The sequence below is a fragment of the Copidosoma floridanum genome, unplaced genomic scaffold (genome assembly GCF_036245765.1).
Source record: "Copidosoma floridanum isolate Cflo_tuat_1 unplaced genomic scaffold, Cflo_Japanese_pri ptg000014l, whole genome shotgun sequence".
Taxonomy (NCBI): Eukaryota; Metazoa; Arthropoda; class Insecta; order Hymenoptera; family Encyrtidae; genus Copidosoma; species Copidosoma floridanum.
In genome coordinates this window covers 10,100,502-10,114,758 of record NW_028321891.1, presented here as the reverse complement: position 1 = coordinate 10,114,758, position 14,257 = coordinate 10,100,502, and the positions used below count along the sequence as shown (strand labels likewise).

Sequence of the window (14,257 nt, the reverse complement as noted above, 5' to 3'; positions counted from 1 at the left end):
GGGGTGAAAGTAGTGGGAGGAAAAAGGAGAGAAATAAAGGAAAAAAAAGTACATGCACGTAACGAAATCTCGAATTTCTCGCCCGTTGGGTGGTAGAAACACTACTTGGTCTTCCGCTCTATTTCGCTAGCTCGGCAGTGACTGTGACGGGATTTCTTAGCACTGCTGGAGAGTTACATCATCGGTTGCCGGCGAAAAAAGTTACGCCTCGAGGCTTCGTGGTGAACTGGGAATTGGACCTGATTTTTATATTTTTACCCACTTTGTACGTCTCTTTTTCTTTCTTTTTTTTTTTTTTTTTTTCCTTCTCTAACGGGGTCACGAGAAATAAAAAAAACAAGGATCTAATTTTGTATGGCCTGATACTGTTTTTGTACACTTTCCGCGCTCACTTTGATTTATAGATGGATTTTAGGTTCCTTTTGTGATCTCCACCACTTGTGTGGATACATTGGAAAGCTCAAAGCTCAGTTTCAGGTGGTAGTATACCTTTTAGGCTTCACAATATTATTTTAAACACGAGCATAGTCATGATGCTTGAAAATAACTTGAATGTCATTCTGAATACTAAACGGATCAGTTTGAAGAAAAATTCAAGAAAATTGCTCAGGTCATCTAGTTTTCAGCAGAGTACAATACAAGTTAACGAGTTGTGTTTTTTGAAAAGAAAAAAAAAAAAAAAAAAAAAAAAAAAAAAAAAAAAAAAGAAAAAGAAAAAAAAAACCGTGGAAAAGTTCAAACAAGAGCTGACGGCTGCAAGATTCGGGGCAAATGCTCCCCAAAGCTCCCATGAATACATCAAAAGCTGCGAGAACTCCCCGCTCGTCCCGAACAAAACAGCCCTAATTGGGAATTCCCTTTCAAATATTCATCCACCGGGGTATAGTATACAGCAGTGGTAGCAGCACAGGAGAAGGATACCGAGGGAAGAAGAAGAAGAAGGCGATATACCGCGCAGTGTCCCGATGGTCCGCGCACACGGATGGCAGAAATCAATTAAGCGAAGCTCAAGCCCAAGGAGCTACACACGGAGAGAGGGAAGGGAGGGGTGGGTCGAGAACTCGGCCGGGCAAGCGATGTCCATCAGCAAACCAAGCGGAAAGGTCGACGACGTCTCGGCGGAGGAGCTCGTACCCTACGCCGCAAACTAACTATTGCAAGCTCTCCCTCTCTCGCTTGGAGGTAGCTGTCTGTCCGCGGAAACTTGTTCCTCCCACCCCCTCCTTTTCCCGCGTTCACTTTCGTGAGCCCAAAGTCGAAGGGTAATCCGATAAGACGTTGTACGCCGAGACGTGCTTTTGGGCGACGGGACCGTTGAATCGGTGGTTGGACCCGTCGCGAGAAAATTTTGTTGTTTCGAGGCAATTCTCCAAAGGATATAGTCGAACGACCATAATTTGGTGAAATGAAAATTCAAAGTGTGCGTATGTGTGTGTACTCACTGAAGTGCGCCTTGTCGGCGCAATCGGTGGCGAATTCCATGAGGTCGGGCTTGGTGCAGCCGATGTTGAGGCCCTCGACGCTCGCGTGGTGGCAACGCACGGGAAGGGGCGTAGTCGTCGGTTCGGCTCTCACTTCGGCGACGTTTTCGTAGGTCCCGTGGATGCGCTCGTGGACGCGCGTCGACCAGACGGACGGCTCGCCACCGGCCGGGGGCTTGTTCGTCACGAAGACGACGTTGTAGCGGCCCAGGTGCGGGCACTGCCGCGTCATGGGTTCCATGGCTGTTGGCACAAATGGTTTATTAAGGCTTAATAAAAGGGCAACCGGTGTCAATTGTGCTTTTACATACAAGAGCCAAAAGTGTCCTTATACTCACACCCGTGTAGGAAAGAACTTCAAAGTTATACTTGAGGACGGTCGACGTTACGTGCACGTTTTTTCCAGAAAAATCGTAATTACAATCGAGCTACTCGTGTTGATTGTTAAAAAAAACCCTGGTATATAATATATGTACCAACTCGCTGGTCAACATATTATTTCGTTCGCCATGTAACAGCGTTATTCGACGGGGGCTTTTTGAAATTCAAGCAGCTGTAAACGTCTCGTTTAAAACAAAAGAAGATTGAGAGGGTACGGAAGTGCAGTAAGTAACTGCCAACGCCACGTGAGGGACAAAAGTATGGGAAGAAAAAAAAAAAGAAAAAAAACATTTACACAGCCATACGTGCAGTAACATGCGCTGTCGCGCACTTGGGGAGAGAGAGCGGGTACTTAATTTCATCGGCACGCGAATCACGTGTTATACCTCGTAAAAGGGAGAAAAGGTGGCGGTGGATAACCGTATGGCGCGGTAAGTACGTATGTGTATATTATACGTACAAGAGGCTAGTTATATTGCCCGATATATATATATATCCATACCCCCGGGTATCCGTATCGGGCGCTTAATTCGATTATAAAATGCATTTTCTCTACTTCCCCAACTTACACACTTTTAGCTTTGGCCACGTGTATGCATCGATTTTACGCGTCCCTTTGCCTCCCTCCCTTACTTCCTTTATTTCTTCGGGCGCGTCGCCGATAAGCCGGTCCCGATCTATACGCGTGTAGTGTTTCCTTTTTTCTCCTTTTTGTCAACGGTAATTACGATGCCCCGCAGCGATTGCAGAACCACGAAACGGGGGAGGAAAAGAGAGGGCACTCTCGTATCAAATGCTCGTTCGTGCGAGACTTTTTTAATTGTATTAAATTAAGGAGCCGAGCTCACGAATTCCGCCTGCGGATCAGAGCTGTTTTTAATTGCAGCATACGTGCTTTCACCTGGGGGTTGGATATATATATATATATTTTTTTTTTTTCAACAGATTTACCCGTACTGTTGTATTTTTTTTTTATTTTTCCCGTGATCATTTTCAAGCGATTGGTTGTATTTGCGTGATTGAGCGTTCATTACAGGTTTTTGCGATTGAATGGAAAAAAAAAAACAAACTGAATTCATACGTAGCACAAGTACGTGGAAGTTCAATTTTTCGTTGCTGTACGATCTCTCAAATTGGGAATTGATTTTTTCAACCGTGTGCAAATACATGGGCTTTATTTGCGACTTGTAAATGATAAATGTTTTAAAAGAACACAATTGAAACAAACAAAATACTCGGTAAATTGAACATACACGATTCCCCGTACACGTATTCAAACGAAACACTACCGATCGCGTGACGATGTTGAGGAATGAAAACTACCATGCCCTTCGTAAAAAATAAAGGAGAGCAAAAAAAATACAGCATTGCAAACACGGGTAGTAAGGCGCTATCGCATCGATGGTTAAGACGCGGCGCGACACATTCAACCTTTTTTTTTAATTTATTTATATGGTCATGAGCGCGTTTCTTCTCGGCGATATGATACACGTTCTCGATTCGCGATAAGGCGCCCCGCCACCGCGCGTTTTTCCATTTTTACAGCGGATACGTGACGCGCTTTTTCGCTCCTCTGCCTCGACTCTGGTTTCCATATTTCTTTTTTACCCCCTTATTTTCACGAGATTCGTTTTGTTTGATTTTTTTTTCCCCTTCCCGCGTTGCTATGGGTCGTCATAATCTCATATTGTTCTTACGCGTAGGCTCGCTTCACGCGGCTTGTTTGATGAGATTTTTTTTTTTTCCCCACAAGCTTCCAGCTTGAGATCAACAAATTGTGTTTGTCGCGATAGAAAAAGTTATACGTGCAGCGGATAAATACTGATACTCGTGTCTTCACTGGGTTGCATCATTCAAGCTTCGTACATTTTAGCCAAGACAATGTTCAAAGTGTGACTAGTGAAACACTATTTTTTTTTTTTTTCCATCGAGTAAAAATCAAAATATGCGCCCGAGCATCTGATAAACATTTCGATCGTACTACCGGAGAAAGGCTCCACTACGAAGCGTGTGGGAGGGAAGGATTGAAAAAGAAAGGAAAGGGGGTGGAGGAGATTTTCCAGCTGACTGGCCGGGGTGTGGTGGTGAACGTGTTCCGCGGGAGGCGCGGGAGAATCGATGCTGATTCGGCACCGGACGAGCCGGATATTGTGTCCGAGAGTTGTGATCGAAAAATTCCCGTGCGCGAGAGTCGAGGCTCATCTCGAGCGAGTCGTTACTTTTTCGAGCTCAACCGATACACGGGAAATTGGGACGCTTTTTTCACGTGCTGCTACATTTATTTCGAAATAACTGAAGCGGAGTAAGTAGAGTACAAGCAAACTCACTGATAAAGGTCGTGTAGGGCACGGAGAGGGGATCGAAGGTGCCGTGCTCGCACGCGTCGACGTCCTGTTGGGTCCACTTTTGGGACTGCTGCATCTCGATCACGTGGTCGTCCCTCTTGTGGAACACCATGCAGACGAAACCATTTGTGCTGAAAATGTAGAAAAAAATATATACACACTGTTACAACACCTATTCTTTAACTTTAAATAGGATATCATACGTTTCTCTAGTTTACAGAAAAGACAATTCTTAGCCCACAATGATTTTTCTCTCTCTCTTTTCGAAAACTAAAATTATCATCTGCTCTGTGATATCAAGCAATTTAAAATTCAACTTGAATTACATGGTAAAAACCAACAGACGCACCGCAGCATTTTCACTGATTTGCGATGGAATTTTAAAATGATTTCAATAGACGTTTTCACGATTGTAAGCCCGTAGTCGGTATTTAAGAGCTACGTCATTCCGATGAATAAATAACGAACCGAGGGAGAGTTGTGCTGCAGGAAAAAAAACAAAAAAACAAAAAACAAAAAAAAAGACACTTGAGATACACAACTAACCACAATAGGGCGCAGCTCGAGGATAAAAGCTCACAGCTTCGCAGCTTGATTCTCTAAGAAGCGAGGAGAAAAAAGTGCTCTTAGAAATCTGGTAAATCTGCACGGGGGGAGGAAAAGAAGGACAATTCAAGGAGCTCCTAGGGAAGATTCTCCGCGCTTCGAAGGAATAAAGTGGATGAACGAGGAGAGAGAGAGAAAAAAAAAAAAGAGTCGCGAGCTCCTCAAATCTCCGGGGAATTAAGATTTCATTTCATCATACCTCTCTCTCTCTCTCTTCCCTTTGCTCTAATCTGCGCTCAAATTTTTCTTTTTCCTCCATTTTTTTTACCCTTTGCGATTCCTTAACCACCAGAATCGCTATCTCTTGTCCCTCTCTATCGGCGATCAACAGCGCTATGTAGGTACATGCATTCTACATCGGGGAAACAATTTTTTGCGGATTGTGCATATGCAAGCTCTGGCCACCTAACCCTCATCAATAGTTAATAGCCGATGTCTCGATTCGATTGAGTGTTGTATTCGCACGAAGGACTGCCCCCTCAAAGTTTAAATAGTAAATATTTTCAAGGGGCTTTCGATGACTATGAGAGTTTTCTTTTCAATGACTTTGACGGTGCACACGTGGCCCCCGAAAATTCAAAACGTCCACTAAATACACACGAAAAATAATATCGATGGACGGGAGGGGGGGAGGAAAATGAACAACGTCATTTTTCTCGCGGAATCGCAAAACTTGGCTCGAGCGAGAGTCCCCTCGAAAGGCCGCAACCGCGGAAGCAATTACCCCACCGCGTGGATCTCGCGTGAAATCGAGCGACGGCTGAAGCGAGCGATTAATCGGCCCATCGATTTCCCGCTCGGCCCACGAGAGACGTCCCCGTACGAATGTCAATTGCGCGTTAAGGTCGCGTTTTTCTCCCGGGGCGCGCCACGCGCTCAACCGAACTGAGGGGGGGGGGAAGAAAAGGCCGTTCGGAGGGCCACGCGATTACCGCTGCGGTTTGCTTAATACCGGGTTATCTCCGTGCGGCTGCTGCTCGGCTAAATTGCTCGCGTGTGGGAAGCTATCGGGGAAGAAAAAAAAAAAAAAAAAACCCAGCGGTTCGAAAAGTACTATACAATGGCCGACGGTTTAAGTGTACTTACTTGCGGTAATGGCACGGGAAAAAAGGGTGATGATACGATGCGCCTGATGGGTAAATGAAAAAATACGGGGATCTTATCGCGTCTGTGTGAGTGTAGTAAAATGTAGTTGATCGAGAAAGAAAATAACAGGATTTTTACATATTTTTGAAACGATGGTCCACAGCCGAGCATAGTGAGCTCATCTCCCGTCGTTTTTTTTTTTTTCATCGAATAGCTGCAGACGATTGGACGAGGAACTTTACTTAAAAAAACCGAGTAGGAGTCATATTTTTTATCTACGCAGTGCTCGGCCCATTTTTCGGGATTTTCCATCAGTATCAAATTATTTGCCTACCCTTTTGGTGTGGGAAACTAGGTTATCGGGCGAATTGAAAATAGAAGCGTAACCATTGAATCGCGTACGTATATATACGCAAACACACAAAAGCCAAGGAATGTGTTATATATGTATAATATGTATGTATGTGGTTCGGTGATTCGGTTCACAAGTCGCGGGAGTATGCCTTCGCCAACCCGAGCGCGATGGTAATTCGAATAGTCGTCAGAAAATCGAAGGAAAGTCGTGCATGGGTATGTGATTGTGAGACCCTTTCCATAATCGGAACGTGGAAACTTGTGTGCGCGGGTACGATGCGAGTGATGTTTGTATTGGAAAGAATTTTTTTTTTTCCCCCTCCCTCAAATATATCGTGGGTATACCATTTTGATGATAAAAAAAAGGGCAAAATTATAAAGTTGGCAAAGTTGCGTATACTGTACGTATAAAATCCAGTTACAAACTTTGTAAGCGTGGGCATGAATATGTTACACTGTGTAGAATTACAAAGTGTCGAGGGACTCGCTCTCACTATCTGTGACTACTACAACAAAGTAATCACGCGAGAGGCAGAGGAGAATTTAGATGAGATTTGATTTTTTTTTTCTACGTGTACATGTTGACACAACAAACCATATTAACCCAACGCAATCCGCTCGTCCCTGTGTGCCAACTTGAGGAAACTTATCATCATTGAATTCAACTTGAAGAAGAGAAAGAATAAGAAGAAAAAAAAACCAGAGGAAGAGAGAGAGAGAGAGAGAGAGAGAGAGCGTTTCAAGCGAGTTATCCACGATCTTACGTTCGGACTTGGGGAATCAAAGTAGACTTTTAGCCCCCGGGGCGTCGAAAAATTCGTTTAAAAGAGCGAGCGAAAGTTGACGTTTGGTAAGAAAAAAAAAGAAAAAAAAAAAAAAATAGAGAAAGAAGGAGGTGGAGAGAAAAAGAAAACGAACATGGAAAAAAGAGTCTCGGACGCGCGAGTTACTCAAAAAGTTTGTGGGGGTTGGTAAGGGGATGTATATACATGGGTACAGGACGAGCGAACTTTATTTAACCGCATTGGAAAACAGGTCCCGGAAGTTGGCAACTCCAAAATGCTGTTCCGCCGGACCTCGCACTTGTGAAATATTTTCCGTGAATACAACCGCGACGAGCTCCGGGATTTTTTTTTTCCTTGTTCGTCTCCTCCCCTCTTTTATTTTGTACGAGACTGACAGTCGTATGTCTCGAGAGCCGTGAAAATGTAGACACGTTGGAGAATGTTTTTTTTTTTTTTTTTTTTTTTTGTGTGTGTTTCGGGTGCCAAATGATCGTATGTGTCTGTGTTTAGGTGTGGTGGGCATTCGAGTGATTCCAGATGTAAGGAAGGTTTGAAACAACATTTTCAAACTGCGCTTGTCAAGCAAAAAGGACCTCTACTGGCCTTTGAAGTAAATGTCTGACCATACGTAGGGTTGTACTACTTGCGTTGAAAATTAGTCTCCATTTGCTCGGATTTTTTTATGCTACGTTTTTTAGTGGAAAGTCTTTTTCTCAGCTCATTAATTTGTAATTTACCTTGAGCGAAAATTATAAGCACTTAGATGTAAAAAAAAAAAAAAAACACGATTAATTGACATTGGCGAGTAGCTCGGATGCGTACAGCCGACCAAAAGAGTACCAGAAGGCCGTCTCCCTCGATATAATTAAAATAAAAAACGACTCCGCGAGAGTGCGTGCTAACGACCGTACTCTCCCGTGAGCGACAATTATAACGAGCGATATTATTAAAATTATTTCGAGCGCTCTCCCGGTATATTCCCCTCGCACGTTCCGTTCTGCTGGAGCTTTTCCCTTTGGGGAACAACGGAGGGGAAATTTAAAATGAGTTTGCACACGCGAAATGTCTTGAACACGAATCGCTTGCTGCGGGGGAAAGGGAACGGAGAAGGGGTGGCTGCTTGGTATCCGCTGAATACAGTGCGAGTCACGTTCCGCACACGGAAGCTGCACTGTAATGCCCCGCCCCGAGTTATTTCAAACCACCCCCCCTCCCCTCCCGCTTCGTTATGGTCCTTGGTACATTTGCCCTGCTCCCTGCGTGTATGTGTTTCTTGGGCAATAACGACTTTTCGCGAAACTCGGGTATGAAAACCATTTCTCCCAAGCTATCCCTTCATTTTTCCTCCTCTCGCTCCACTTTCATTGGTTCGAATGATTTCGCGGGCTCATTAATTCGAAGAAACGTCCTTACGAGCTCGACACTTTGTATTTTTACGCGATAATCGAAACAATACTGCCACCAGAGTTTCACACAACGGCACGTGTAGATACTATTCTGAACCTTCTATATCCCGATTAGTCTTACTTGCAACCATACGGAGAAAACCAAACAAGCCAGCCTTACGATTGTTCCCCGAAAAACGAGATGAGCGACAAATCGCAAGCCCACGCGCGCTCGTGTACGCCCGGGTTCGTTCGTGATGTTGAAAAGAAAGTTATACACACACGTATATATACATACCAAGTCTGGTTTTCTTCCTCGCGTTCTTTCTCCCGATAGAGTCTCTCAAAATGACTTTGCTCACGCGACGCGCTCACTTCTTTCCTCCCTGCCCGCGAAATCCATGTATATATGCATTCGAGGAAGCCAGCATGATTGCTCCGGCATTATTTCCCTCTATTTTTCTGCACCCCCTTTTTTTCTTGTTTTTTTTTTTCCTTTCCTTTTTTTTTTCGTGGAGTGTACAGCGCTGTCGTACATTGGAGCGAAATTCATAAACTCCCGTTACCCGGAGCCCCCCGGTTTCAATGCGATAGAATTATTTCCATCCCCGTACGAGCATTTTAACCCAAGAAACTCTCGTTTGAGCTCGTGGCTGTATCAAATAATTATTTCTGGTTACAAGGTGCACAGCAAATATAACAGGTAACTTTTTTTATCTTAATCCTTACTATTTGCTACTACCGCGAGCGCGGCAGGTGAGACAATGAAAATGAAATAAAAAATGCGTGTGGGGCGCAAGCGAAACGAAACGAAAAATGCAAAGCATCCCGCGGTGAAACAGCGGAAACCTAAGATCCCAAAAAGCCCGCAAGAATTCCGAAATGAAAATTCATTTCCTGGGCCTTTTCTTTATTTTCCTCCCTCTGTCGTCGTCCTTCGCGCGCGTGCCGTATATTAATTAGAGAGCAGGAAGTTGCGCGCGATGTTTTACTTCGGCGCTCCGAGGGGCTTACTCCGGCACTGGCAATTAGTTTTGCACAAGGCATTTCTCGTACAACCCCCGCGCAACATCACGCAGGTTGTTATTTCCTGCGATTTTTGGGTGGAATTGGCGGCTTCGAGAGGACAGACCCTTTTGCTTCAACATTCTGATAATTGTTGTATCTTACGCGACTTTTGGATCGAAGAAATTACTAATAGTACTTTTTTTTTTTTTTTTTTTTTTTTTTTTTTTTTTCTGACGATTTTCATCCAACAATTTTATGAGAAAATTACACTTTTTGTGCAAACTAGTTGACCTTAATACTCAACCGTTCCATTTCCTCACTGTTCACTCGAGTAAATGAGTATACACGATACTTTGAAGAAATTGCCATTCATGTACAAAGAGGAGTATATAAAAAAAAAAAAAAAAAAAAAAAAAACACATCAAGATAGTCATTAAAAATCATTGGTACGGAAAGACTGCAGTGCGATGTTTCGGCAAAAGGAGGACTCACTCCCTCAGTCCTCAATAACGCGATTGAAACACTTCCCAAAGTTATTTCTCCGTTTCACGCAACACTCGTCCCCTTTTTTTTTACAATGTTCCTTCTCTCCAGGTCTCCTTTGAACATTTCTCGCTTCGCGCTTATTCATGTTTTAATTCCATACTTCGCTTCGTTAAACGAAATTAAACACTTTTATTCCCGACGATTTTACAATTTCGCTCGTTGCAGCGATGATTGTAAAAAATTACAAGAAAAACCACAATACGAGGCAATGAATCTCAACGCATTACTTACGGGGGAGAAATTAAATTTCCGAGCGAGAGGAAAAATTTTTATGGCCGTCTTTAATTATACAGAGCACACGATAGCCGCGCCAATTAAAAACATACTTTTTCAAATATACGAGAGGTACCTACGTTTATACTCTATACCTACCTATAAAACGTGCACTCGCCCCGTTATCAGAAATCATGAAGTAGTTACGGTGTAACACTCGCAACTGAATTATCTTGTAAGACCTGGGAACCATTAAACGAGCGATTTGCCTGTTTAAAAAAAAAAAAAAACAACTATTTTTCTGGTACGCTCTGTGCGATTAATAATACTCGGTACTTTGTTTTTCGAGATTTTAGCCACGATAAACATTTTCATTCGTTATAGCGTACAATAATATTCAGCACAGCAAAGTAAGGTTGAAAAAAAGGTCAGGCGCACAATACATACCGAGTTATTTATTTTCAGGGCGAGAGGGAAAAGGATAATTGTTGAAAAGAGTATACTAATCTGCAATATTTCTCCCTGGCAATACTTTTTATCACCGAATGCACTATACTCTCTGCAGAGAAAAAGAGAACAAGACCTCGTAAATATCAGTCCGATAAGGTTGTGTCTTGGAGTGTGGATGAAAAAAGCTGGAAAAGGCTCCAAGTAAAGAACAACGAAATTCAGGCTGGAAAATCAGTGCAGGAGGAAGAGTTGGGAACTAATTTTTTTTTTATTTCGCGCGAGAGAACACTTGCAGCTCAAAAATAACCCAATCGGTGAATATTGAAATACACCGAAAACATGACAGAGGAGCTTATTCCCGATATAAAACTCGGGGCTCGAATTTTTCCACGTCGTTCATTTCATTCGTTTTTATTCTTTCACACCGTCGATCCCCGGGGGATCAATACAAGCTTGCGTGCGCCTAATCCATCTTCACGGGCGGATTTTTCGGAAAAAAATTTTTTTTGTTACTCGCGCTCTGTTCGCCGCAAGATTATTTTAAAACCCCCTTTCGGTATAACAGCACCAGCTTTTGTGTTATTCATGGGGTGGGGGTTGCTCTTGTAGCTTTTGTTTTCCAGTGGGTCGGGCGACAGGGCACGATTCGCTCGTTATTCGGGGGGAGGATTACAGGGGCGGCCGAACTTTTGTACCGGTTTCAACACTGCGCGCGCGTGTGTTTCCGATTCCATGTTGGATTATCAATTTTCACCCCCTTTTCTTCTCGCCCATCCATCTGTTCGTTTGTTCGCTCGTTTTTACGGCGTTATTATTACTTTTGTTTTTTCCCTCCCTCGGCTCGTCATGATTCCAAAAACGTGTTGAGCTCTGAGAGATCCTTTCATTTGGCCTCTGCACTTCGCGGGCAATTTCGCATTGGGGCTTTCAACACGAGATTACGGGGTATCTATCGTGTACTTTTGTTTTCCACAAAATGTACGGAGCATCCAGTGGAACGGATTGTTGGGGAATTTTAAAGAATTCGGGGGTCGCGAAGTAATCTTTAATTGAAAGTCACAATGCTCGCGGGAGTGTGTACTTTTTACACTACCCAGAGGTTGGGGGTCGTGCTTTGAGGATTCCCCTGTTTCACTGTCAAAAAGTAAGCCAAAACATAAGAAAGAAAGAAAGATAAATCGTCGTCTTTTTCGTGGGGATGCAAAAATTTTTATCTTTCCAAGCTTGGACGCGAGCGTGCGTACAATACGGTAATTGCACCCGCTGTTTTCTGCGAACTAAAAAAAAAAGGTTTACATGCTTCGTTTTTCTCGCACGTACTCGTTTTGGAACTATACGTACGCGCGCGGGGCTACGCGTAAATCAGAATTTGCAAAATGAGTGGACACACGCGGCTTCGTTTCGGGCGTAAATCAGAGTTTCGCCCACGTGAAAAAGAAGTTGTTGTTGTTGTTGTTCCCCCACCCCCCTTTTTTTTGCGGACGGAAAATGTTTTGAGGCCGGGTTTTATCACAGCGCACTCCTTTTGCGCTGCAACATTGTAGCGCGGAGTTATTATTTTTAATTACATTTTCCTTTCGTCGTAAATTCACTGTTACGAAAAGTGCATCGAAACACTTACCTCTCAGTATTTTGTTTCAAACTTAGTACATTACACGTGATTTTTGCATAAAAAGATGCGACGGCATTAATTTTCCTAAACTGCTTATCCATTTGTAAGGTTGACTTTTCATTGATGTCGAAAGGATAAAGGAATCAACTCACCAGCCCCTCGTAGCTCGGGCGACAATCTGAAATCGATCCAAATCCAACTGACCCTTGGTATTCCTCGCAACGGAGTGACAGGCGTAGAGCGTCTCGTGTTGATCGAGTATGGTGACATTAACAGATGAGGCGAGCAGCCGCGTCGAGGCTTTAAGATCCAGGGCGACCCACGAGTACGGCTTGACCAGCCAGCTGGGATACGTACACTTGGACGATTCAGATTCTGTTGAAAGCACAACAACACCAACAACAATAATAATAATAATAATAATAATATCACGCAAGGGTGGATTTTCGTGCCTCCCCCTCCTCCCTCTTGCATAACAATGCACATACGTAGTCCACACGCGTCACTGAGGAGAAGGCCAAGTGACACGGGGGTGTTGTTGGGGATGATTGGCAGAGAGGGAGTGGGTCCAGAAGGACTAGAGGGAGGGTACAAGAGGGGGTGCGTGATCGAGAATTATTTTATTTTTTGGTTCTTCCATTTATTTTTAGAGTAGACGTATATATAGATACGACGTGCAGCTGACAGTGAAATATTCACGATTTTATTTATTTGTCCCCGTTACACCACCTGACAATGAATTATTGATTAGCGTCGCGGGCTTGTCACTTACAATTTATCACCCTTGTTTTTTTTTTTTTTTTTTTTTTCCTCTTCCCCATCATTCGTATCGTTCAACGCTCGAGTGGGCCGTTGTTACACCGGCATAGTCGATAATTTTCGTATATGCGTTTAAAATGATCATCATTGACTAAAAAGTCGGAAAGTAACATGAATTCCCGTTGTTCTTGAGCAACACACGAGTGACGAAACCGCAGACTTGCACGAGCTCTGCGGTAATTACAAACCATTAGTCGGGGACGTGAAATAAAACGCGACGACACCACACACGATATGAATCTTGGGGGGGGGGGGTGCGAAATCCAGTCTGTCGTTGTGTACGCTGAGCTAAGCTCCGAGGACAAACAAACCCCCCACGCGCAGAGGGAAATTAATATTAACGCGTGACGGGGCGCTAATACCTCTCTGTCTCTCTCCAGAGAGGGCCCTGGCACGCATCGCTCACGCGCGCTCCTCCTCCTTTGTTTGTCCCTTTGGACGGGGGGGGGGAGAGCTGCTCACGTTTCTCCCTAACTGTTTTTTTCCCCGGGCGGGTCCGTCTCGACGAGCCGACCGGAACTTGTATTATCGAGCGATCCGTCTGGATTAATCGCTTATCGCTCGCCCGGATTTCCCTCCTCGCTTCCGCGCGTAATGAATTTCAGGCCGTCCACGCGCCCTACATACAGTGCGGGCACCGGCGACGTATACGTACAAATCGGGGGTGAATCGTCGGAGCACGTCATTCGGTGTATAGAGTGCCCCGGCGCGACGGCTGGCGCGAGAGAAATAATTATATATATATATATACTGATTCATGCATGCGGGTTAATATTTGGAACAGCGAGCTTGCTAACGAGCTACGCGAGTGTCGATGGAGTGAAGAGCTTTTTTTTTTCTTTTTTTTTTCTTTCGTTTTGCCGGGGCACAATTTTGGGTTCTTTCCTCGATTTTTTTTTTTTTTTTTTTTTTTTCGGAATGGATTTTTCAATTTGCGAGTGCTGTCTTTGTTCCGACGAGCAGCGTTTGTCTTCAGTGCATGTATATACATGAAATTTTTGGTGAAAAGCTTACAATGTACACGAGTCGTGGATAGGGTGGTTTTGTAGTTTTCGAAAACGTCACTACAAAGGAAAAAACTACAATTTGCTAATTTAAGGGTACAAACGAATTGTAGGTCTTGCCAGCACAATAGCTTTTACTTTTGAACCAACAGAACGTTAAAATTGCTTACGTTTTCTTTTTT

General features: G+C 43.8%; 1 protein-coding gene across 1 annotated transcript in view; it reads right to left on the bottom strand.

Moving 5' to 3' along the window:
* LOC106635848 (uncharacterized) overlaps positions 1–14,257 on the bottom strand; it is a 148,337-nt gene that overhangs the window by 1,283 nt on the left and 132,797 nt on the right. The window contains exons 7-9 of the mRNA XM_089592059.1: positions 12,405–12,627; positions 4,190–4,338; positions 1,443–1,724 (exon numbers count right to left, since the gene is read on the bottom strand). Of these exons, the coding sequence (XP_089448185.1) occupies positions 1,443–1,724; positions 4,190–4,338; positions 12,405–12,627 (654 nt within the window). The remainder of the gene's footprint in view (positions 1–1,442; positions 1,725–4,189; positions 4,339–12,404; positions 12,628–14,257) is intronic.